Source organism: Orcinus orca, chromosome 11 (genome assembly GCF_937001465.1).
Source record: "Orcinus orca chromosome 11, mOrcOrc1.1, whole genome shotgun sequence".
Lineage (NCBI taxonomy): Eukaryota > Metazoa > Chordata > Mammalia > Artiodactyla > Delphinidae > Orcinus > Orcinus orca.
In genome coordinates, this window is record NC_064569.1 from 99,307,439 (window position 1) to 99,323,302 (window position 15,864).

Consider the following 15,864-nt stretch of genomic DNA (forward strand, 5'->3'; position numbering starts at 1 on the left):
GGAGGAAAGTGCGTGGTTTCACAGGGACTGTGCCGGTTTCTCTGGCAGCATGGGGCGTGCCAGGTGGACTGAGGGCAAGTTCTGCCCTGTGTTCTCTGGGTGACCAAGGTCAGGTCCTCGCTGGACAGCACACGTGTAGAAGAGCGCACAGTGGGGCCTCAGGAGCGGCGGGGCGGCTTCCCCAGACACCTATGGCCCAGCCAAGCCTTCCAGGCTGGGACAGTCACGGGACGAGGCCCAGGTTTTTCCCGGACAGCCTCGCCTCTCGCAGTTCCCGGAGAGAACATTCCGTCACCATGAAGTGGGGTTTGCTCAGCTCCCCTGTCCCGGCCCGGGGAAACCCAGCCAAGGACGGGATGGTGTAATGCCCAGACCAGAGCCACGGGTCCACATGCCAGGCCAGGCCCAGAGCCCCCCGGGGGGCCCGGGAGCCCCGCAGCAGAAGGGCCCTCCTGAGGGGCTGCCGCCAGGTGGGGCTGCCCCAGAACACGGTTTCACACTGGGCGTTTTTAATGACGTGGTTGCATTTGGTTCCCCCTCTCTCCCTCCCTCCTCACCTTGTGACCCAGAATGCGGCTTGAGCTGAGAATATTTTCAGATAAATACACGCCTTTGAGGTTAACACTGTTGCCTAATGGTTAGGCACCAGATGGAGACGCCCACAGGCTCAGAAAGGGCTCTGCCTGCCGGCTCTTCCCTCTGGACTCTGAGCAAACCCTGCCGCGGTGAAGAGCAGCTTCCCCTGGTGACCCCCCCTCCCCCCACCTGGCGCAGAGGCACCTGGACCTTCCTCCCGACAGCCCTGGCATCCTTGCCCTACTTTACAGAGGAAACGGCGGAGGCCAGAGGTGCTGATTAACGTTGCCCGAGGCCCATCGCTGGCTGGGGCCAAAGCAGGGGTCAGAACTACAGCCTGGCAGCCCCCAGAACCATCTATCCCCACCCCCACCCCATGCCCATGGCCCCCATGGGTGCAGGTATGTCTGTAGAGCAGGGCTGGATCCCGTTGCCTGGTCCATCCGGGCCTCCCCGGCCAGCAGCAGGCCCCCAGCTTCCTGGATGCTAGGACTCTTGTGGGCTTTCAGACTCACACGTCTGGGGGCAGTGACACTCGGCCCCCGGTACGTGTCTGGCCCCTTCCCTGGGGAGTGGACATTTCCCATGCCTGGCCACCTTCCACCTATGAGCTTGGAGCTCTCTGGGGACAGGAGAGCAGGGAGCCAGGGGCGGGGCACAGACTCCCGGGATGGGAGACCCCGACCCAGAGCACACGGGCGTCTGTCTCGGGGAGGCTGGGCAGGAAGGGAACCAACAAGGGAGCACCTTGGGCCCCTGGGAAGGAAGGCAGGCCTGGGGTGGACCCCAGGGGGCTGGCGCAGGGGCTCCTGTCTGGAGGAACCGCTTCCCCACCTGCGTGGCCTGTGCCGCCTAGAGGTGTGCAGGGCCGTGGGAAGAGCCTGGGGTCAGAAATCCGGCTTCCAGTTCTAGTTTTGCCCCTCTGTCCCCGAGGGGCGCTCTTGGGGGCAATGAAGCCACTGGGCCCCCTGCTCAGCTGAGCTGTTGGAACCTGAGGCAAAAGGAGGAGTTAGTAACCATCCGTTGTGCCCTTATTTAAGTTTGACGTCCTTATATCATGGGCCTCTTTGCATTTTTAAAACATTTTGTGTTGAAACGTTTGTCTTGATTCCTCAGTTTGGTGCCCCGTTCAGTGTGTGCCCGGCCCTGCCCAGCGCACGATGGGCGCACAGCCCCCGCCCGGCCCGAGCTGGCCTCTGCCCGGTGCGCACGTCTCGCTAACTTCATGGGCCGTGTTCGCGCGCAGACCCGGCCCCCGGACGCCACCCCCGCGCCTTTTTCCCAGACTCCATTGTTGGCATGGCTTGCCGAGCAGACACACTGGCCGCTTTATGGGGAGAAACCTAATCGGGGCAGCAGTGGGGGGGCGGCCATGGGGGGGTCCCGGCTCCCGGTGGCCCCAAGCCAAGCCCGAGGTGACTGCAGGGTGACACCGTCTGTCTGCCTCGCTCGCTCCAGACATCCGCCTGGCCCTGAAAAGGCCACCTGCCCACTGAGGCCTCCCACACACCTGTCCCCGGCTGGCCTGGCTCCTCCCAGCCCGGGCCTGCCCGGCGCCCTGCCCACAGGCAGACACTGGGGACTGGGGCTGAGCCGGCGGTGGCAGATGGCAGGGCGGCTGCCGACTGCCCGCTCCCCGCAGCCCTGCTCAGGGAGCCTCTTCAGGCCGCGTTGCCTGCTCCTGCCACCGCCCCGTCCAGGCTGACTGGGAAGGGTCCCTTTGGAGCTCTCAGACCCCTGCCATTCCGCCGGAAGAAGGGAGGTGTCTGCTGTCCCTCCCTGGGCCAAGACCCGTGGTCGCTTCTAGGACCGTGGGGCAGGAGGGCCAGCAAATCACGTCCCCTGGCACGTGGGATTGGGGCCACTTCCCAGCTCAGAAATGTCTCCACGATCAGGTCACAGACCCAGAAATGTCAGGGCTCCTTCGTCCCCCCAAACCTGGGTTGCTGGCTAAAGGAAGAGCCAGCTTGGTGTGGGAGCTGTGCCTTGGTGGATAAAGCCAGGGTTCAGGGGACCCTGCCGGGGGTACGGCATCTGCCGCCTGGTCACTGGATAGGCTGTGAATGTGTAGGAGCCCGCCTGGCCCTCATGGAGGGAGAAAGTCCCCACCGTCCGTGGGCACCTTCACGGGCACCGCTCACGTCAGCTACATGGCTGCCGTGGGTCTGGGTGTCCAGGCGTGAGGCCTGGAGCCTAGGAGCGCAAGGCCCAGTCCCAGAACCAGGGCAGAGCTAGGATTCGTCTGGGCACCACTGCCCTCCCGATGGGCAGTAAGAGACGGGCACGTGTGTGGGGAGCACGCGGTCTTCATGGCAAGGAGAGGAACAATGGGACGGTCCCTCCTGGCACAGGACAGGCCAGGGCAAGGGCCGAGAGGTGCGGGGAGTGGGGGGCTGGCAGACGGGTGGGGTGGGTGGGGGAGGGCTGCCCAGGGCATTTTCCTGCTCTGGGAGGCTGGAGGGGGACGTGAGGGGAGCCAGGCTGGGCGGGGCGCAGAGGCGCGGCAGCACAGAGACGTGAGCCCTGGTGATGGACGGTCTGGCCTCTGGAGCGCTGAGGGAGAGGGGCCAGGACAGGACCACCGCAGCCAGATGGGCTAATCTTCCCACCCCTGTTAGTGGCCGGGAACACTGAGGCTCAGTGGTTGGCCCGTGGCAGGGATGGACAGACCCAAGTAGGTCTGGCTCCAAGTCCAGCGTCTCGGGCTCAGCCTCAGAGGCTCTGCAGCTGGCCAGCAGGCCGGCTGTGTGCTCGTGTTACACCTGTGTCCCTTCCCTTGTGCTGGTCCCGGGAGGGCACCTGGCCGGAATGGGCCGGAGCCAGGTGGGGTTGCAATTCACTGAGTGAGCCCTGGCTGAGGCCTCAGAGACTGGGTCCTGGGCGCCCCTTCCCCGGGGCTTCTGCTCTTGGGACGATCCCAGGCCTCGCCTGCCCCGGGGCAGGAGCATCAGCCTGTCGGGAGCCTCCGCTGTGAAGTGGGGGGTCTGGCTCCTCCTCCCGGGTCCTACTAAGTGCCAGGCGCACAGGAGGTGGGCACACGTCCCTTCTCCCCTGGGCGCCCCACCCTCCAGGCCCCAGAGCGTCGGTGTGAGCCTGCTGGGGCGCTGGTCACCCAGCACGGGAACGCGGCGGCCCTGGCCGTTCAAGGACGAGGCCTGGGTCTTGTTCACCTCTGACCCAGCATCGTCCAGCACAGGCAGCCACAGAGGCCGTTCTCTCCGGGCCTCTGCACAGGGTGTGTCCCCAGGCGAGAGGCCGTGGTGAGACGGGCTGGGCTGAAATGCGGGACCTGGAGCAGGCGGCCGGGCGAGTCCAGGAAGGAGGCACGGAGCGGCTGCTGGAGGGGCATAGCTGCGGCTCTTCCAAACCTGACGCCTGTGACTTTCTTCTAAACCCCAAACAGGTCAAGAAGTGGCACTGAGATGGAAGCTTCTATCCGAGGCCAGCCTTACTCAACGGTGAGCCGAGCGTTAGGGCGGGACCGTCGCCGCCCACGGGGACACCTCACGGCTGTCCCACTCTTCCCAGCCCAGCCAGAGCCCACAGGAGGCCTCGCCCTGGGCCCTCGTGCAGGAGACAGGCCCACCCCTGGCCTCGGTGTGGGTGCACGGCCACTCCTGCTGAATGCCCAAAGGACTGTCACAGGACACAGGACAGCACAGGTGACATGTGCGCTGCACGCCCTTCCCACCATCCTTTCTCTGGGAAGTAGGGAGTCATGGGGGAGTGTGTAGTGGGGAGGGATGTGGTCAGAGCTGTGTCCCACGATGCACTTGTGACCTCAGGCTGGACGTGGCCTGACGGAGCCGTGGTCTGCCGCAGGGTGTCTGCATGGAAGAGGAACGCAGGCCCCGCCTCCCTGTGCACCGTGAGGGCCCGTCACCCCCTTTTCTCCAGCCCTCCGCTGCGATCCTAATACACAGGGCTCTGATATCGACCTGAGACGCACACGGGTGAGTCTGGCCTGGAACAGAAAGGCTGAATGAGGGGAACCAGGCACATCTGCTTCTCCCAGCTGGGCTGGGGGTCGGGGTGCTTGTGGTGACAGCCAGGGAGGACCGGGTGTGTGTGTGTGTGTGTCAGTCTCCCCGCTCTCTTTCCCTGCCTCTCCCTACCCCGTGGAGCCCAGCCCGGGGCTGGGCTGGGGCCCTCATGGGGTCAGCACTGCAGGCTCTGGAGCTGAAGCCCCGGCCCAGGGCAGGGCAGGCGGGTCTGAGTAGTGGCACACGCGTGGGTTCCAGCCCAGTGTTAACTACGGGCGGCCTGGCAGCCACTCGGACCCCCTGGGAGCAGCTGCTGCAGGGACCCCGCCTCTCAGTGAGGAGGTCCAGGCCCACAAGGGCAGAAGAGGCATCAGAGAAGCACGGCGGGGAGGCCGGCCCGGCTTCGCAGCCAGCTCCACTTGCTGGGCTGTCCTGCCCCGTGCCACCCTCAGCCTGCTAGGGCCAGCGGTCGGAGCCAGGGGGCCCCTGCAGCCTGAGGCCGTTGGAGGTCTCCGGGGCTAAGTTGGGAGCCAAAGCCCGCGCTCAGGGGCCTCCTCAGGGTCACTCTGAGACATTCGGCAGCACCCTGGGCTGGGCGCCGTGTCCTCGGCCTCCCCAGCGATGAGGCTCACGGCAGCCGCTCACCCCACGGGGCGGCTGCACCAGGCTGCCCGTCCACAAACACAGCCAGAAGCTGCCTGCCTGGACCACGCATCGTTGCCAGGATGGGGGTGCGTCGAAGGAAGGCCCTTGGTCACCCTCTCCTCGCCCCCCGTCCTAGAGGCTGGCTGGCTCTGCCTGGAGAGTCCTTAGGGACACCCTGGTCCTGTCCACCAGCCAAGAAGTCCAAGTGGAGGCCAGGAGACGGGACCTCGAGGCCCTCTCGTGAAGATTTCTTTCTGGGGCCTCAAGGAAAGACAGGGTTGCCAGTGAGCACAGGCCAGCCAGGTCTTGGGGGGCAGGCTGCGTTGGGGTGTTGCTGGCCCAACTCCCAGGTGACTGCACCTCAGTGTCCCGCGCTAGGTGTGGGCCCTGGTGTCCTCATCACTAGCGGAGGGTTCTGGGACCATTTCGTGCCCCTCGGGGTTCAGGGAGCAGCAGCTGCCCTGTTTATTGGGACTGGGCACGAGGCCCCCTCTGCAGTAGTGGGCGAGGCCACGCCGGGGAGAGCCCAAGGGCAAGCCCTGCCCCCTGCCTGGGACCCATCCGAGCCTCAGCTTCCTCGCTACAAAATGGCATCGGTGATCCTAGCTTCACCAGGCCTGTGAAGACCAAATGGCACAGACCAGCCTTTCCTGGGAGCCAGGTTCCCTTTTGGAAAGTAAGAATATTCTATAGCCTCTCCTGAGATGGGAAAAGCCCAGGTCACCCTGGATGGTGGGACCAGACCAAGCAGAGCCCACGGGGAGGGAGTCCACACCTGTCCAGTGGGTGGAGGTGTGTCCTGGGGCAGCAGGGAGCCAGGGGTGGGCGGTGCCGTCAGAGGTGGGGGCCCGGTGGGCATGCGTAGCCCCTTTTGGACATGGGTTGGCCTCTAGCAGATGACAGCCTTCCTCCCAGTGTCACCGGTGCAGAAGTCCCTTGGGGACACCATGGTCACGCATCCACTCCTGTCCAGATGGGAGTGATCCCATCACCTGTAGCGCTTTTCCGAAAGCCACATCGCACGTTTCCCTCCCTCCCTCTCTTCCCTCTTTCCTTCTCCCTCCCTGGTTGGTGGTTGTCTCCTGTGGGGCTGCTCCCAGGGTATGCGGGCCCTCTCCTGACGTGCCTGCCAGTCCCCGTGCCCTCAGCGCCCCAGCACAACCCTGATCCCCGTCCCCCTGCTGCTCTCCTCCTTCCCCCTCCAGGAGATGCCTCTGGGAGCCATGATGTCCCTCCAGGCGCCGAGACTGACGGCCCTTTGGGGTGAGGTAGTAGGTTGTATAGTTTGGGGCTCTGCCCTGCTATGGGATAACTATACAATCTACTGTCTTTCCTGAAGTGGCTGTAATATCGACAGTGGACAGCATCCAGGACCCTGGCTGCTGGAGGGGGGTGCGGTGGGCAGGGTGGGGGGTGGGGACGCAGCCTCAGCAGGGTGGGCGCAGTGGCTGCCGGGTGGTAAGTCTGACAGGCCTAGGTTCCACTTGCTGTGTGACCTGGGGCGGGTCCCTTGACCTCTCTGGGCTTCAGTTTCCTTATCTGTGAAAGGGGGCAGATGAGGGTTGAGGGCAGTACCGTGTGAAGTGTCCAAGGAGGGCAGGGCTCAGAGTCGACCTCTCCCTCTCCCCACGCTGCGCTGAGAGCTGATGGACCCGACGGGCAGTTTGGGCAGCCCACCCCTCCGCCGTCCACATCCCCGTGCCCCACATCAGGCTCTTGGGCGGCCCCCAGCCTGGACTTTGCCCTCAGATGCATCCCTGTGGCCGGCACTGGGCACCGGGAGGAGTAGCCTCGGGCCCGAGGAGGACCGGGCCAGCTGAGGCTTGGCTGGCGTCGCAGCACAGCACCCCAGGGCAGCCCACGGGGTCGGCCTCGATCAGCACGTCCCCCGAGTCCACAGCCTGCCCAGCTCAGTGTCAGGCCTCTGGTCAGCAGAGGGACGGAGGCCAGGGCTCCCCTCTCCCAGGCAGGGAGTGAGAGGAATGTCCTCGAGCCCACGGCAGCCCTCGTGGGCACGAGCCCGTTCCACCCCCAGCAAGCGCAGGTGGACTGGCCAGCGTGGGGACCAAGGCGCCGTCTGCACGTCCCTCCTCCCCTGCGCCTGCCCAGCCCTCCAGCTCGGCTCTGGTGGCTGCAGACCACCAGGAGGGGCCGGGGCTGGGCCGGGGGCAGCGGCAGGACGGCGGACCCTCCCAAACCCGGGCACCGGCGGGGTGAGGTAGTAGGTTGTGTGGTTTCAGGGCAGTGATGTTGCCCCCTCGGAAGATAACTATACAACCTACTGCCTTCCCTGAGGGGCCCAGCGTCGTCCCACGGGAGGGCCGCCCCCGCGCTCCGCAGGGGACTCGGCAGATGACTTGGGGGCCTGAGCCCAGGCCAGGCGGGTGGGAGGCCGCCCTGTGCACACTCAGATCTCAATAAAAGCTGCTGTGATGGGAATCTGGAGTCTGCCCCTGTTTGTTCTGGGAGCCCAGGGGCGGGCCGTCTGCCGTGGGCGGTGTGGGCGTGGCCTGACGGGGGAGATGCCTCTGGGCCACCGGGGGTCACCGGACCCTAGTCCGCCGCCCTCACAGCCTTCGAGTCTTCCTGATGGATTCAGTCCTGGACCCCGGACCCCCGCGCAGCCTGCGCCCCACTCACACCCGCTTTGAGCACAGCTGTGGGACCCAGGCCCCAGAGGCGTCACTCGGCCCGCACAGGCCCCCTTGCAGGTGGTGCGGACCCCAGTCAGCAGCTCAGAGCACAGTCCAGGGCCCGGTCCCTGAGGCCACCCCAGACCCAGTGCTTGACTGGGGCCCGGAAGTTCCCGTCTGCCACACCCAGCCCCCTTAGGCCAGTGTCCGGGGTAGCCCTTATTTCGGGTGTCCATCCTGGGCTGACTGCCATCCCAAGTGTTCACTCACGTTTCTGTCGGGGGTCTTAGGCTCTCGTGCTGGTGGCTGCTGAAGCCTGTCCCCACAGTCACAGCCTGGGTGTCAGAAGAGACCCGTCTGTGTCTGACCCAGCGCCCAGAGCACCCTTGGGGGGAGGTGCTGCCACGGCTGCGTCCGATCCCCGTCCCTGTGCCCACAGAGCGCAATGAGCTGCCATCTGCCCCAGCTGGAGCAGCCCCCCGTCACCCCACAAGCCCCTGCAGAAGAGAACTCCAGGCTGGCTCTTGCCAACGGCCCAGGGTACACAGAACGGGACACCACTGCAGCCTCCCAGTGCCCAGCGCCTGAGGGGACAGACAGGGCTCGGACAGGTCCAGGTCCCAGGCAGTGGTCTGGGACGGGGACCCTGTGACAGAGGCCAGAGGAGGCTCCTGCTCCAGCCAGGGTCCCGGAGGGAGGAGAGGTGGGCTGAGCTGGGCACCTCTCAGCCCTGAGTGCAGCAGCCTGAAGCATTGGAGGGACCGTCCTCCCCTCCCACCATGATGACTGTCCCCAAGCCGCTATCTCTGCCCAAGCCCCCACCCATCCCAAGCCTCCTGTCTGGCCCACCCAGCCCGGCATGGCCACGCCTGTGCAGTCCAGCACCCCCTCTCCAACCCGACACCCATCCGTGGCCCACCTGGCCTTGAGGAGCTGCTGCTGCACTATGGGTCAGGGGCCACGGGAACCCAGAGCAGGGGTCCCAAGGGGCAGAGAGAGCTTTCTAGAGCAGGGGCCATCTGAGCTGGGTCTTGATGGCTGTGTAGGAGTTTGCAGCTTGCAGTTTGCTGGCTGTGTAAGTCATAAAGAAGAGGCCTTCACAGTGGAGTGCCCCATCTTCTCCTCCCCCATTGTCCTCTGGGACCAAGGCAGGTGACAAACTCGGGCACTGTCCACCTCCTCTTCTTTGCCATGTGGTCAGTCAGTGGCAGAATCTGGCCACTTGTGTCCCCTGGACATCATTTCTGTGCCTCAGGTCTCTCCATCCCCACTCGCACTGCCAAACCTCAGAGCCTCTTGGAGCAGCCCCTCTGCCATTCTTCTGGGCACAAGGGGGCACTGGGCCCCCTTGTGAGCGGACCTGCCCTCACACCTGTGTACACCCTCACCTGGACCCCTCCCTGCCCCTCCTGCTGATCATGGCTCTGCACGCACAGCTCCTCTCCTCTGAATGCCCACAGCTCAGCACTGCCTTGGGCCACGGTAGCCCATGTCTATCTGAGCTGACCGTGACCGTTTATACCCCAAGTTCAGCCTTTCCTCTGGCACTCCAACAGTGCTCGGCCCTGTAATCAGGGCTCGTGTCCTGGTGGGGAGCAGTCCGGACACACAGCAGCCACTGCCATGGTCAGTGCCATGATGGGGGCCACCCAGGGTCTAGAAGAGCCCCGAGGAGTCCTGGACCCAGCTCTGCAGTCAGGGAGTGGCTTCCTGGAGGAGGTGACACCTGGTTCACCCTGTGACCCTCTCCACCTTCCAGCCAACCAACTTCCAGCCTCTCCTCTGCCACCAACTGGCCGACCCTAGAGACCAACAGGACCGCAGATGTGGGCCCGAGGGGCATGGGGGCAGGGTGCTACCCATCATCTGGTCACCAGTGACGTGCGGAAGCAGTTTCATCCCAGAACAAACTGGATGAAGTCAGTATGGTCAAAGCAGCTAATTTGTTTGCGGGGCCCTGCGAGGCGGCAGAAAAGGCCCAGCTTTAGGGGCAGAGGCCTGGGGCAGTCGCTCTACTCACCAAGCCTCTATTTCCCCATCCTACATCATAGGGGGCTGTTGGATGTCAGGAGATAGCGGTTGCGAGAACTCAGTTGGGGGGCGGAGGGGTGTGTGGGAGGCACTGAGAGGGAAGGCGAGAATGGCAGGGGAGCCCTGGCCCGAGGCTGGGCGCCTGGTGCCACCTGCTGCCTAGCCAGGGAGTGGCTCCTGGCCCGGCTTGGGCCCTGGGTCTGGTCAGCAGGTGAGCAGGGTGGAGAGCGGGCTGGGGGGCCCTGAGGGCTCGGCACCCCCAGACTGTGTGCTCCCCAGGCAGGCCAGGACCATGGTCAGAGATGTGGATGAGTCAACTTGAGAGCGGCTCAGCTCAAGGCCATGGGGCGAGCGAGGGACCAAGACCCTGGAGGTGGTCCCTGTCCCCAGGCATGCAGAAGCCGGGCCCCCTCGGCCCCCTCCCAGCTGAGACAGGCCACCGAGGTGCCGCGGGTGTTCTGCAGGAGAGAGGTCTGCATGTCCCTGCTCCTCCTGGGAGGTGACTCATCAGAGAGTCTCGAGGGACTTCTGGGGTGTTCAAGGCGGGGCCTTTGATAGGCCGTGGGCCCTTAAGGTCCACAAGGGCCACCTCTGATCTTGGACCCCCGGGGAGGGATGGCAGAGCCACTCCAGCATCTAGACCCTACAGACCGGGGCTGAGACAGGGTCTGGCCTTGTGGGCACGGAGTGACCAGGCCGCCACCCAGGGCCAGGACTAGGGTGAGGTTGCAAAGGCCCAGCATCTCAGGGGCCCTCAGTCTCAGGGTGACACGGCACCCGCAGCCTGCCCATCAGCACGGTGGGCACCGAGCCAAGACCCACATACTATTAGGGGCCCATGAAGCAGTTTTGCTTCAGTTCCTTTCAAAGTTTGAAGGAAAAATGAAAGCAACAATACTGACTGTATATTATATGTAATATACAACATATGTAGCGAATGTATATAATAATTTGTCCTATATAGCATATAGCATCCATAATAATGAAACCAGCTTGGATTATATTCGTTTTTGCACCACCTGGTCATAAAGCGTGTTTTGTAATCTCTTTTATGGAAGAAGCACCCGGGAAGGCAGAGTGCCCCCAACTCCCACCCCACGAGTCAGCCTGGGCTCCGCCTACGAACGTGGCCACTGTCCTGCCGCCCTGAGAGGCTGAGCGCCTCCTTCAGTTTCGTGTCCTGGGAGCCTCACTGGCCCTGGGCCCAGCCCTGCTCTCATCCCCCTTAGTCCCCCCTTTCCTGGCCAGCCAGCGGGAGGCCTGGGCCACGGCCAGCTGGGCGGCCCCTGCCATCGGACTCTGCGTTTCCCGACAGCGACACCGTGTGGCGGCAGCGGGAAGAGGCGGCCGTGAGCTCGGAGCCGCCACCCCTGCCGGCAGCCAGGGCGGTGGAAGGGGATGACCCCTCCCGGGCCGGAAGCCTCGGGTTCAAGGTCAGCCCAGGGGAGAGGGCCCCAGGAGCGCTCCCTGCGCCTCTGGTGTGCGGGGACTGAACTGCAGACTAATAACCGAGCGGCACTTACCCCGCACCCCCTGCCGGCTCCTCCACGCTCCGGCTGTACCCCTGCCATGGCCCCAGGTGGCACAGCGGGCAACCTCCTGTTCACTGTCAGCATCGCTGCCCCCCATCAGCGCCCCCTCCTCGTGGCCACACCCACAGCAAACCTATGAGGACCAGGGCCCCCTGCCAGGGATTCAGACCCACATCTGTCTCCCCAGGCACCGCCTGCTGGCCCGAGGCCAGGCTTTCTGCAGGAAGGGAGATGGTCCCCAAGCTGGGAGGATGGGGCACTGGGTGGTCTGGAAACCCCGAGATGGGGGTGGCCCAGGCAGAGGAGCCTGAAGGGGAAGCTGGGGCCGCAGTGAAGGCCTCAGACACCAGGCGAAGAAGGCCAGGTCTTGCTCTTGCTGCGGCCCGTGGCCGCCTGGCAGACTTCATGCCCATCAGTGTCATTTCGCAGAGATGGGTCTCCCTGATGCTGTCCCTCCTGGATCAGGCAGGGCCTGAGGGGCCAGGGTGGGCTGGGGGGCCTGGGGGCCCGGGGCAGTCCCCGTGTCAGCAGGGTAGAGGTGCTGAGCTCAGCCTATTTCTCTCTAGAAGGGGAGGGGGCGGCACCAGGTTACACGTGTCAGACCTGGACAGCTGGAGGACTGAGATGGGCCAGGAGGGGAGGGCCTTCAGGCCTGGCCTGCTCAAGGGGCTCCAATCCCACCATAGCGCCAGCTGTTCCAGAGCCTGAGGCTGTCTCCTTCCCTCAGGCTTCCTGCTTGGGGGCCCAACTTCACCGTCCACGCTGACAGCAAGTGCGCCCGACCCCAAGGCTCCCGTAGCCTCCTGGGCTGCCTGTTGCAGAGGTGGCCCCAGCTGCGGTGTCTACATGGCCACCAGGACTCTGTGGAAGGGGTGACTTTTGCAAGGAGGGGAGCAGAGGGCTCTAGCCATTGGTGTAAATAGTCTTGAGTCAGCCCTCGCTGGGGCGCCACGTGCCAGGGCGATGTCTCTGGTCCTCAAGGAGGGGCTGCTGTCCTGAGCCCATTCCATAAAGGTGGACATTGAGGCTTGGAGAGACACAGTGGCTCTCCCAAGGCGACACAGCAGGCCAGAGCAGAGCTGGAATGGCGACCAGTTTGTCTACTCCGGGGCCTATAGCTGTCCTGCCACCCCCATGGTGTCTTCCTGCCTGTGGTGGGGGAGGGGGAATGGAGGTGCAGAGAAGAGACGAGTTCTGGAATCCCTTCCCTGTAGCCAAGGAAGCAGGCCAGGCCCAGGTCTGTCCCAGGTGCCTCGGCCGCTGGCCTCGCATGTGAGCGTCCACCCTAACAAGAGCAAAGTGGCTGCCTGTGCACCAGACATCTGGTCCCTCAGAAGGAAGCAACTCTCTGTCCCCGCCCACGTGACCTGGACTCAAAGATGGTGGGGCCAGTTCCTGGCAGGCCTGGACCCCAACCCTCCACCTCCTTCCCAAATTCTGGGTGTCTGGTCCTGCCTCTGGCCAAGCCCCAGGCGGGCAGCGCAGCCCAGCGTGGTGAGCAATGCGTGCTTCCCGCCGTGCTCTCCAGGGATGCAACAGGAAAGGGCAGCTTGTCCTGAAGAAGCCCTCAGCCCCTCCCTGCCCCCCTCCTTCCCCTCCTCCCCTCGTCGCGCCCTCCACATCATGAGGCCCCCTCCTCTACATCTCTCCCGGGTCAGCCAAGAGGTCCCTGTGGCTCCACGTGGGTGTTCTATCCCCGCACGCGCGGCGGGGAGGCCCAAGCAGGTGGCCTGTGCTCTGAGGGCATCATGGTCCAGGCGGCAGCTGGTGGAAAGGAGGTGAAGGCCTGGAGGGGGGAGGAAAGGGGGAGAGAGGACAGGCACCTCGGCAGGGAGGGTTTTGGGGGCAGGGTGGGGGGTTTCCTGGGAGCCCCTGATGGCCTGGCTGAGGAGGGAGGGCAGGAACCACCTTGGGGGAAGGCACGGGGGAGGAAGGGCCCTGGGGCCAGCCTGGGTGGGCAGGGGCCCTCGCGGGAGGAGGAAGCGCCCGCAGGAGGGTGCCCAGCAGCACAGCAGAAGGGGGACTGGGTAGGAGCGAGCAGATCCGCCCTTCTCAGTGGCTGGGCTGTGCTCAGAGAGGGCGGGGGCAGGGCAAGTGGGGCGTGACAGTTCCAGGAGCGAGGAAGCCCCTGTCTGCTGGGGTCTCCAGGGACCCCAGCACCCGAGGACCCAGCCAGATGGCCCACCGCGCAGAGGCGGTGCAGCCAGCAGGGGCCCCCATGGGGCTGGGGATGGGGGGAGGTACCCGGCAGGTGGTCTGTGGTCACCCCCAGATGGAAGCACCCCCCAGGGGGGAAGCTGAGGGTGGCACTGGGGAGGCCCCTGCCACCATGGAGGGGGCCCAGTGTGTGGCAGAAGGAACACAGGATCAGGAGACCACCCGGCAGAAGGGTCCCGTCTCAGCCACACCCCAGCTGTGTGAGCAGGGGCAAGCCCTGGCCCTCTCTGAGCCCGTCTCCTCACCCAGGCTGAGAACTAGAGGACTGGCCCTGGCAGGAACTGCTGGGCCCCGGCAAGGCGGGCAGAGCAGGCAGGTTCCGTGGGACGAGAAGATGCTCGATGGGATGGAACCCCCCACGCCTGGCCTCCCCCAGATGTCGGAGGGGCTCCCCAAACCCTCAGGCCAACAGTGCCCACACTTGTTCCCTGTGTCTCTCTGTTCTCTCTCCTCCAACCCACTTTGCTTTTCTCCACTGAGCTGTCATAACCCTCCAGCCACTGGTCTCTGCAACCAGGGAGAGCCAGGGGGTGTCTCAACCATAGGTGCGCTGGACGTTGGGCGGGCCTGACACCACCTTGCTCCAGATCGGATGCTCTCAGAAAGGGGCGTCGTAATAAACTTTGCGGGCAGAGGGGAGCCTGGAGCTGGCGGGGGCTGTGATTCACCAGGGAAGCAGTGGTCACTCCTGAAGCCGGGAAGGGGGAGGTCTGAACATTTTTGTGGCCTGGAAGAGGTCCACACTGCCGTCTGTGTTTGCTGATTCCCCGGGGTGGGGGGTGTTGGTGTTTTGCAAAGCTGTTCATGTCCACAGGAGGACGGCCAGGCCCAGCTGATGTCCCAGGCTGCTCCCAGATACCAGGGCCCCTTTCCTTCTAAGCTCTACCCACCCCCACTCCCATGTTCCTTATCTATCCGGGCGTGGTCCATCCCCCGCCCCAGGAGGCTCTGAGCTCCAGGGACCTGCGTATCTTGTTCCTGCAGTATCCCCAGCACCTAGCCCAGTGCCTGGTGCAGTGGGTGTTTAATAAATGCCCACTGAAATAACAAATGAATTAGAGTGAACACAGAGTCTGGGGGGGTGGAGCCAGCGCCACGAGGGAAACTGGCAGGAGAGGTAGTACCTGGGCACCCTAAGGACTCAGGCTGAGGAGGGGACTGGCTGTCCCCTGAAAAGGTCTCGAGATGCTCTTGGACTCTGGATGAATACGTCCAGAGCTGCTGCCCACAGTGTCCTCTTTTGGAGTCACACTGTGGCGAGCCCATTAAAGGCTCTGACAAGGCCTGCAGACAGGAGACAGACCTCTTGGATTTGGTTTAACTCACACTTTCCCAGACAGGCCCGACTACAGCATCCCAGCTGGTCAAGTCACACCAGTGGCCGCCCCACAGAACAGGACATAGCCTGGCAGCTCTGCATTTGCCAGAGGTCCCTCTGGCTGCCATGAGGGGAGAGAGCCCTGAGAGGTGCGGGGGCGGGGAGTGCCCAGGAACCCAGGCCCACTGGGCCCCAGGACAGTGTTTAGAGCTGGGCAGTGAGCCGCGATGTTCTGAGAAGCCTCGAGGCAGGACAGGAACTGATGCCCCTGGTGCTTCTGTTCTCAGGGAGGGCAAGGCCGGCAGGTGGCCAAGCCAGCTGGGCCTCAGGACTGGGCAATACCAGTCCCATTCACCTGTGGTCGCAAGCTAAGGGGTGTTTCCGCCTCCATCTCAGCCAACAGTGGGCTCTGAGAAGGGTGTTGGGGACAGCAGGGTGGGGTCCTGGCTTGGCCAGGGCAGACAGACCGGACCCACTGGCAGGGGCTGCAAAGCCCAGCTGTGACTTGAGCCCCTGCGGGCTGGGCCTGGGTCCCCATGTGCCCTAAGCCACTTTAGCCTGGCCACCCTGCCAGGGGCCCTCAGCACAACCAGAGAGAAATTGGGCACTGGACCGGTGTCAGGAGCCCTGCCTCCCCGAGGGGCCCAGAGCTCCTGGCCCCCCGTGAGCCTCAGTTTCCCCATGGGCCTGAACTCGAAGGTCCGGACCGCTTTCAGCTGTGTGCTCAGGATGGGTCGGCTCTGGTCCAGCCTCTGAGGTGAGGCCCGGCGTGACCACCAGGTGGCGCCCTGCACCCGACGAAAAGCGCAGCTGTGGCTGGAGAAGGGCGGCCTGTGGAACCCCAGACCCCCCATCACCCGCCTCGCTGTCACCAGCGGCGGGAGTCCATGAGGCCTGGATGGGGCCCCCGCAGTCCCGAGGCCCAGTAG

At 64.6% G+C, this 15,864-nt stretch overlaps 1 protein-coding gene across 1 annotated transcript in view; it reads left to right on the forward strand.

Annotated features, from left to right (window-relative positions):
- Positions 1-7,643, forward strand: part of LOC117196450 (uncharacterized) — a 41,056-nt gene extending 33,413 nt beyond the window's left edge. The window contains exons 4-5 of the mRNA XM_033404958.2: positions 3,980-4,238; positions 4,399-7,643. Coding sequence (XP_033260849.2) covers positions 3,980-4,238; positions 4,399-4,518 — 379 coding nt within the window. The 3' untranslated portion in view covers positions 4,519-7,643. The remainder of the gene's footprint in view (positions 1-3,979; positions 4,239-4,398) is intronic.
- Positions 7,644-15,864: the final 8,221 nt, after the last annotated feature.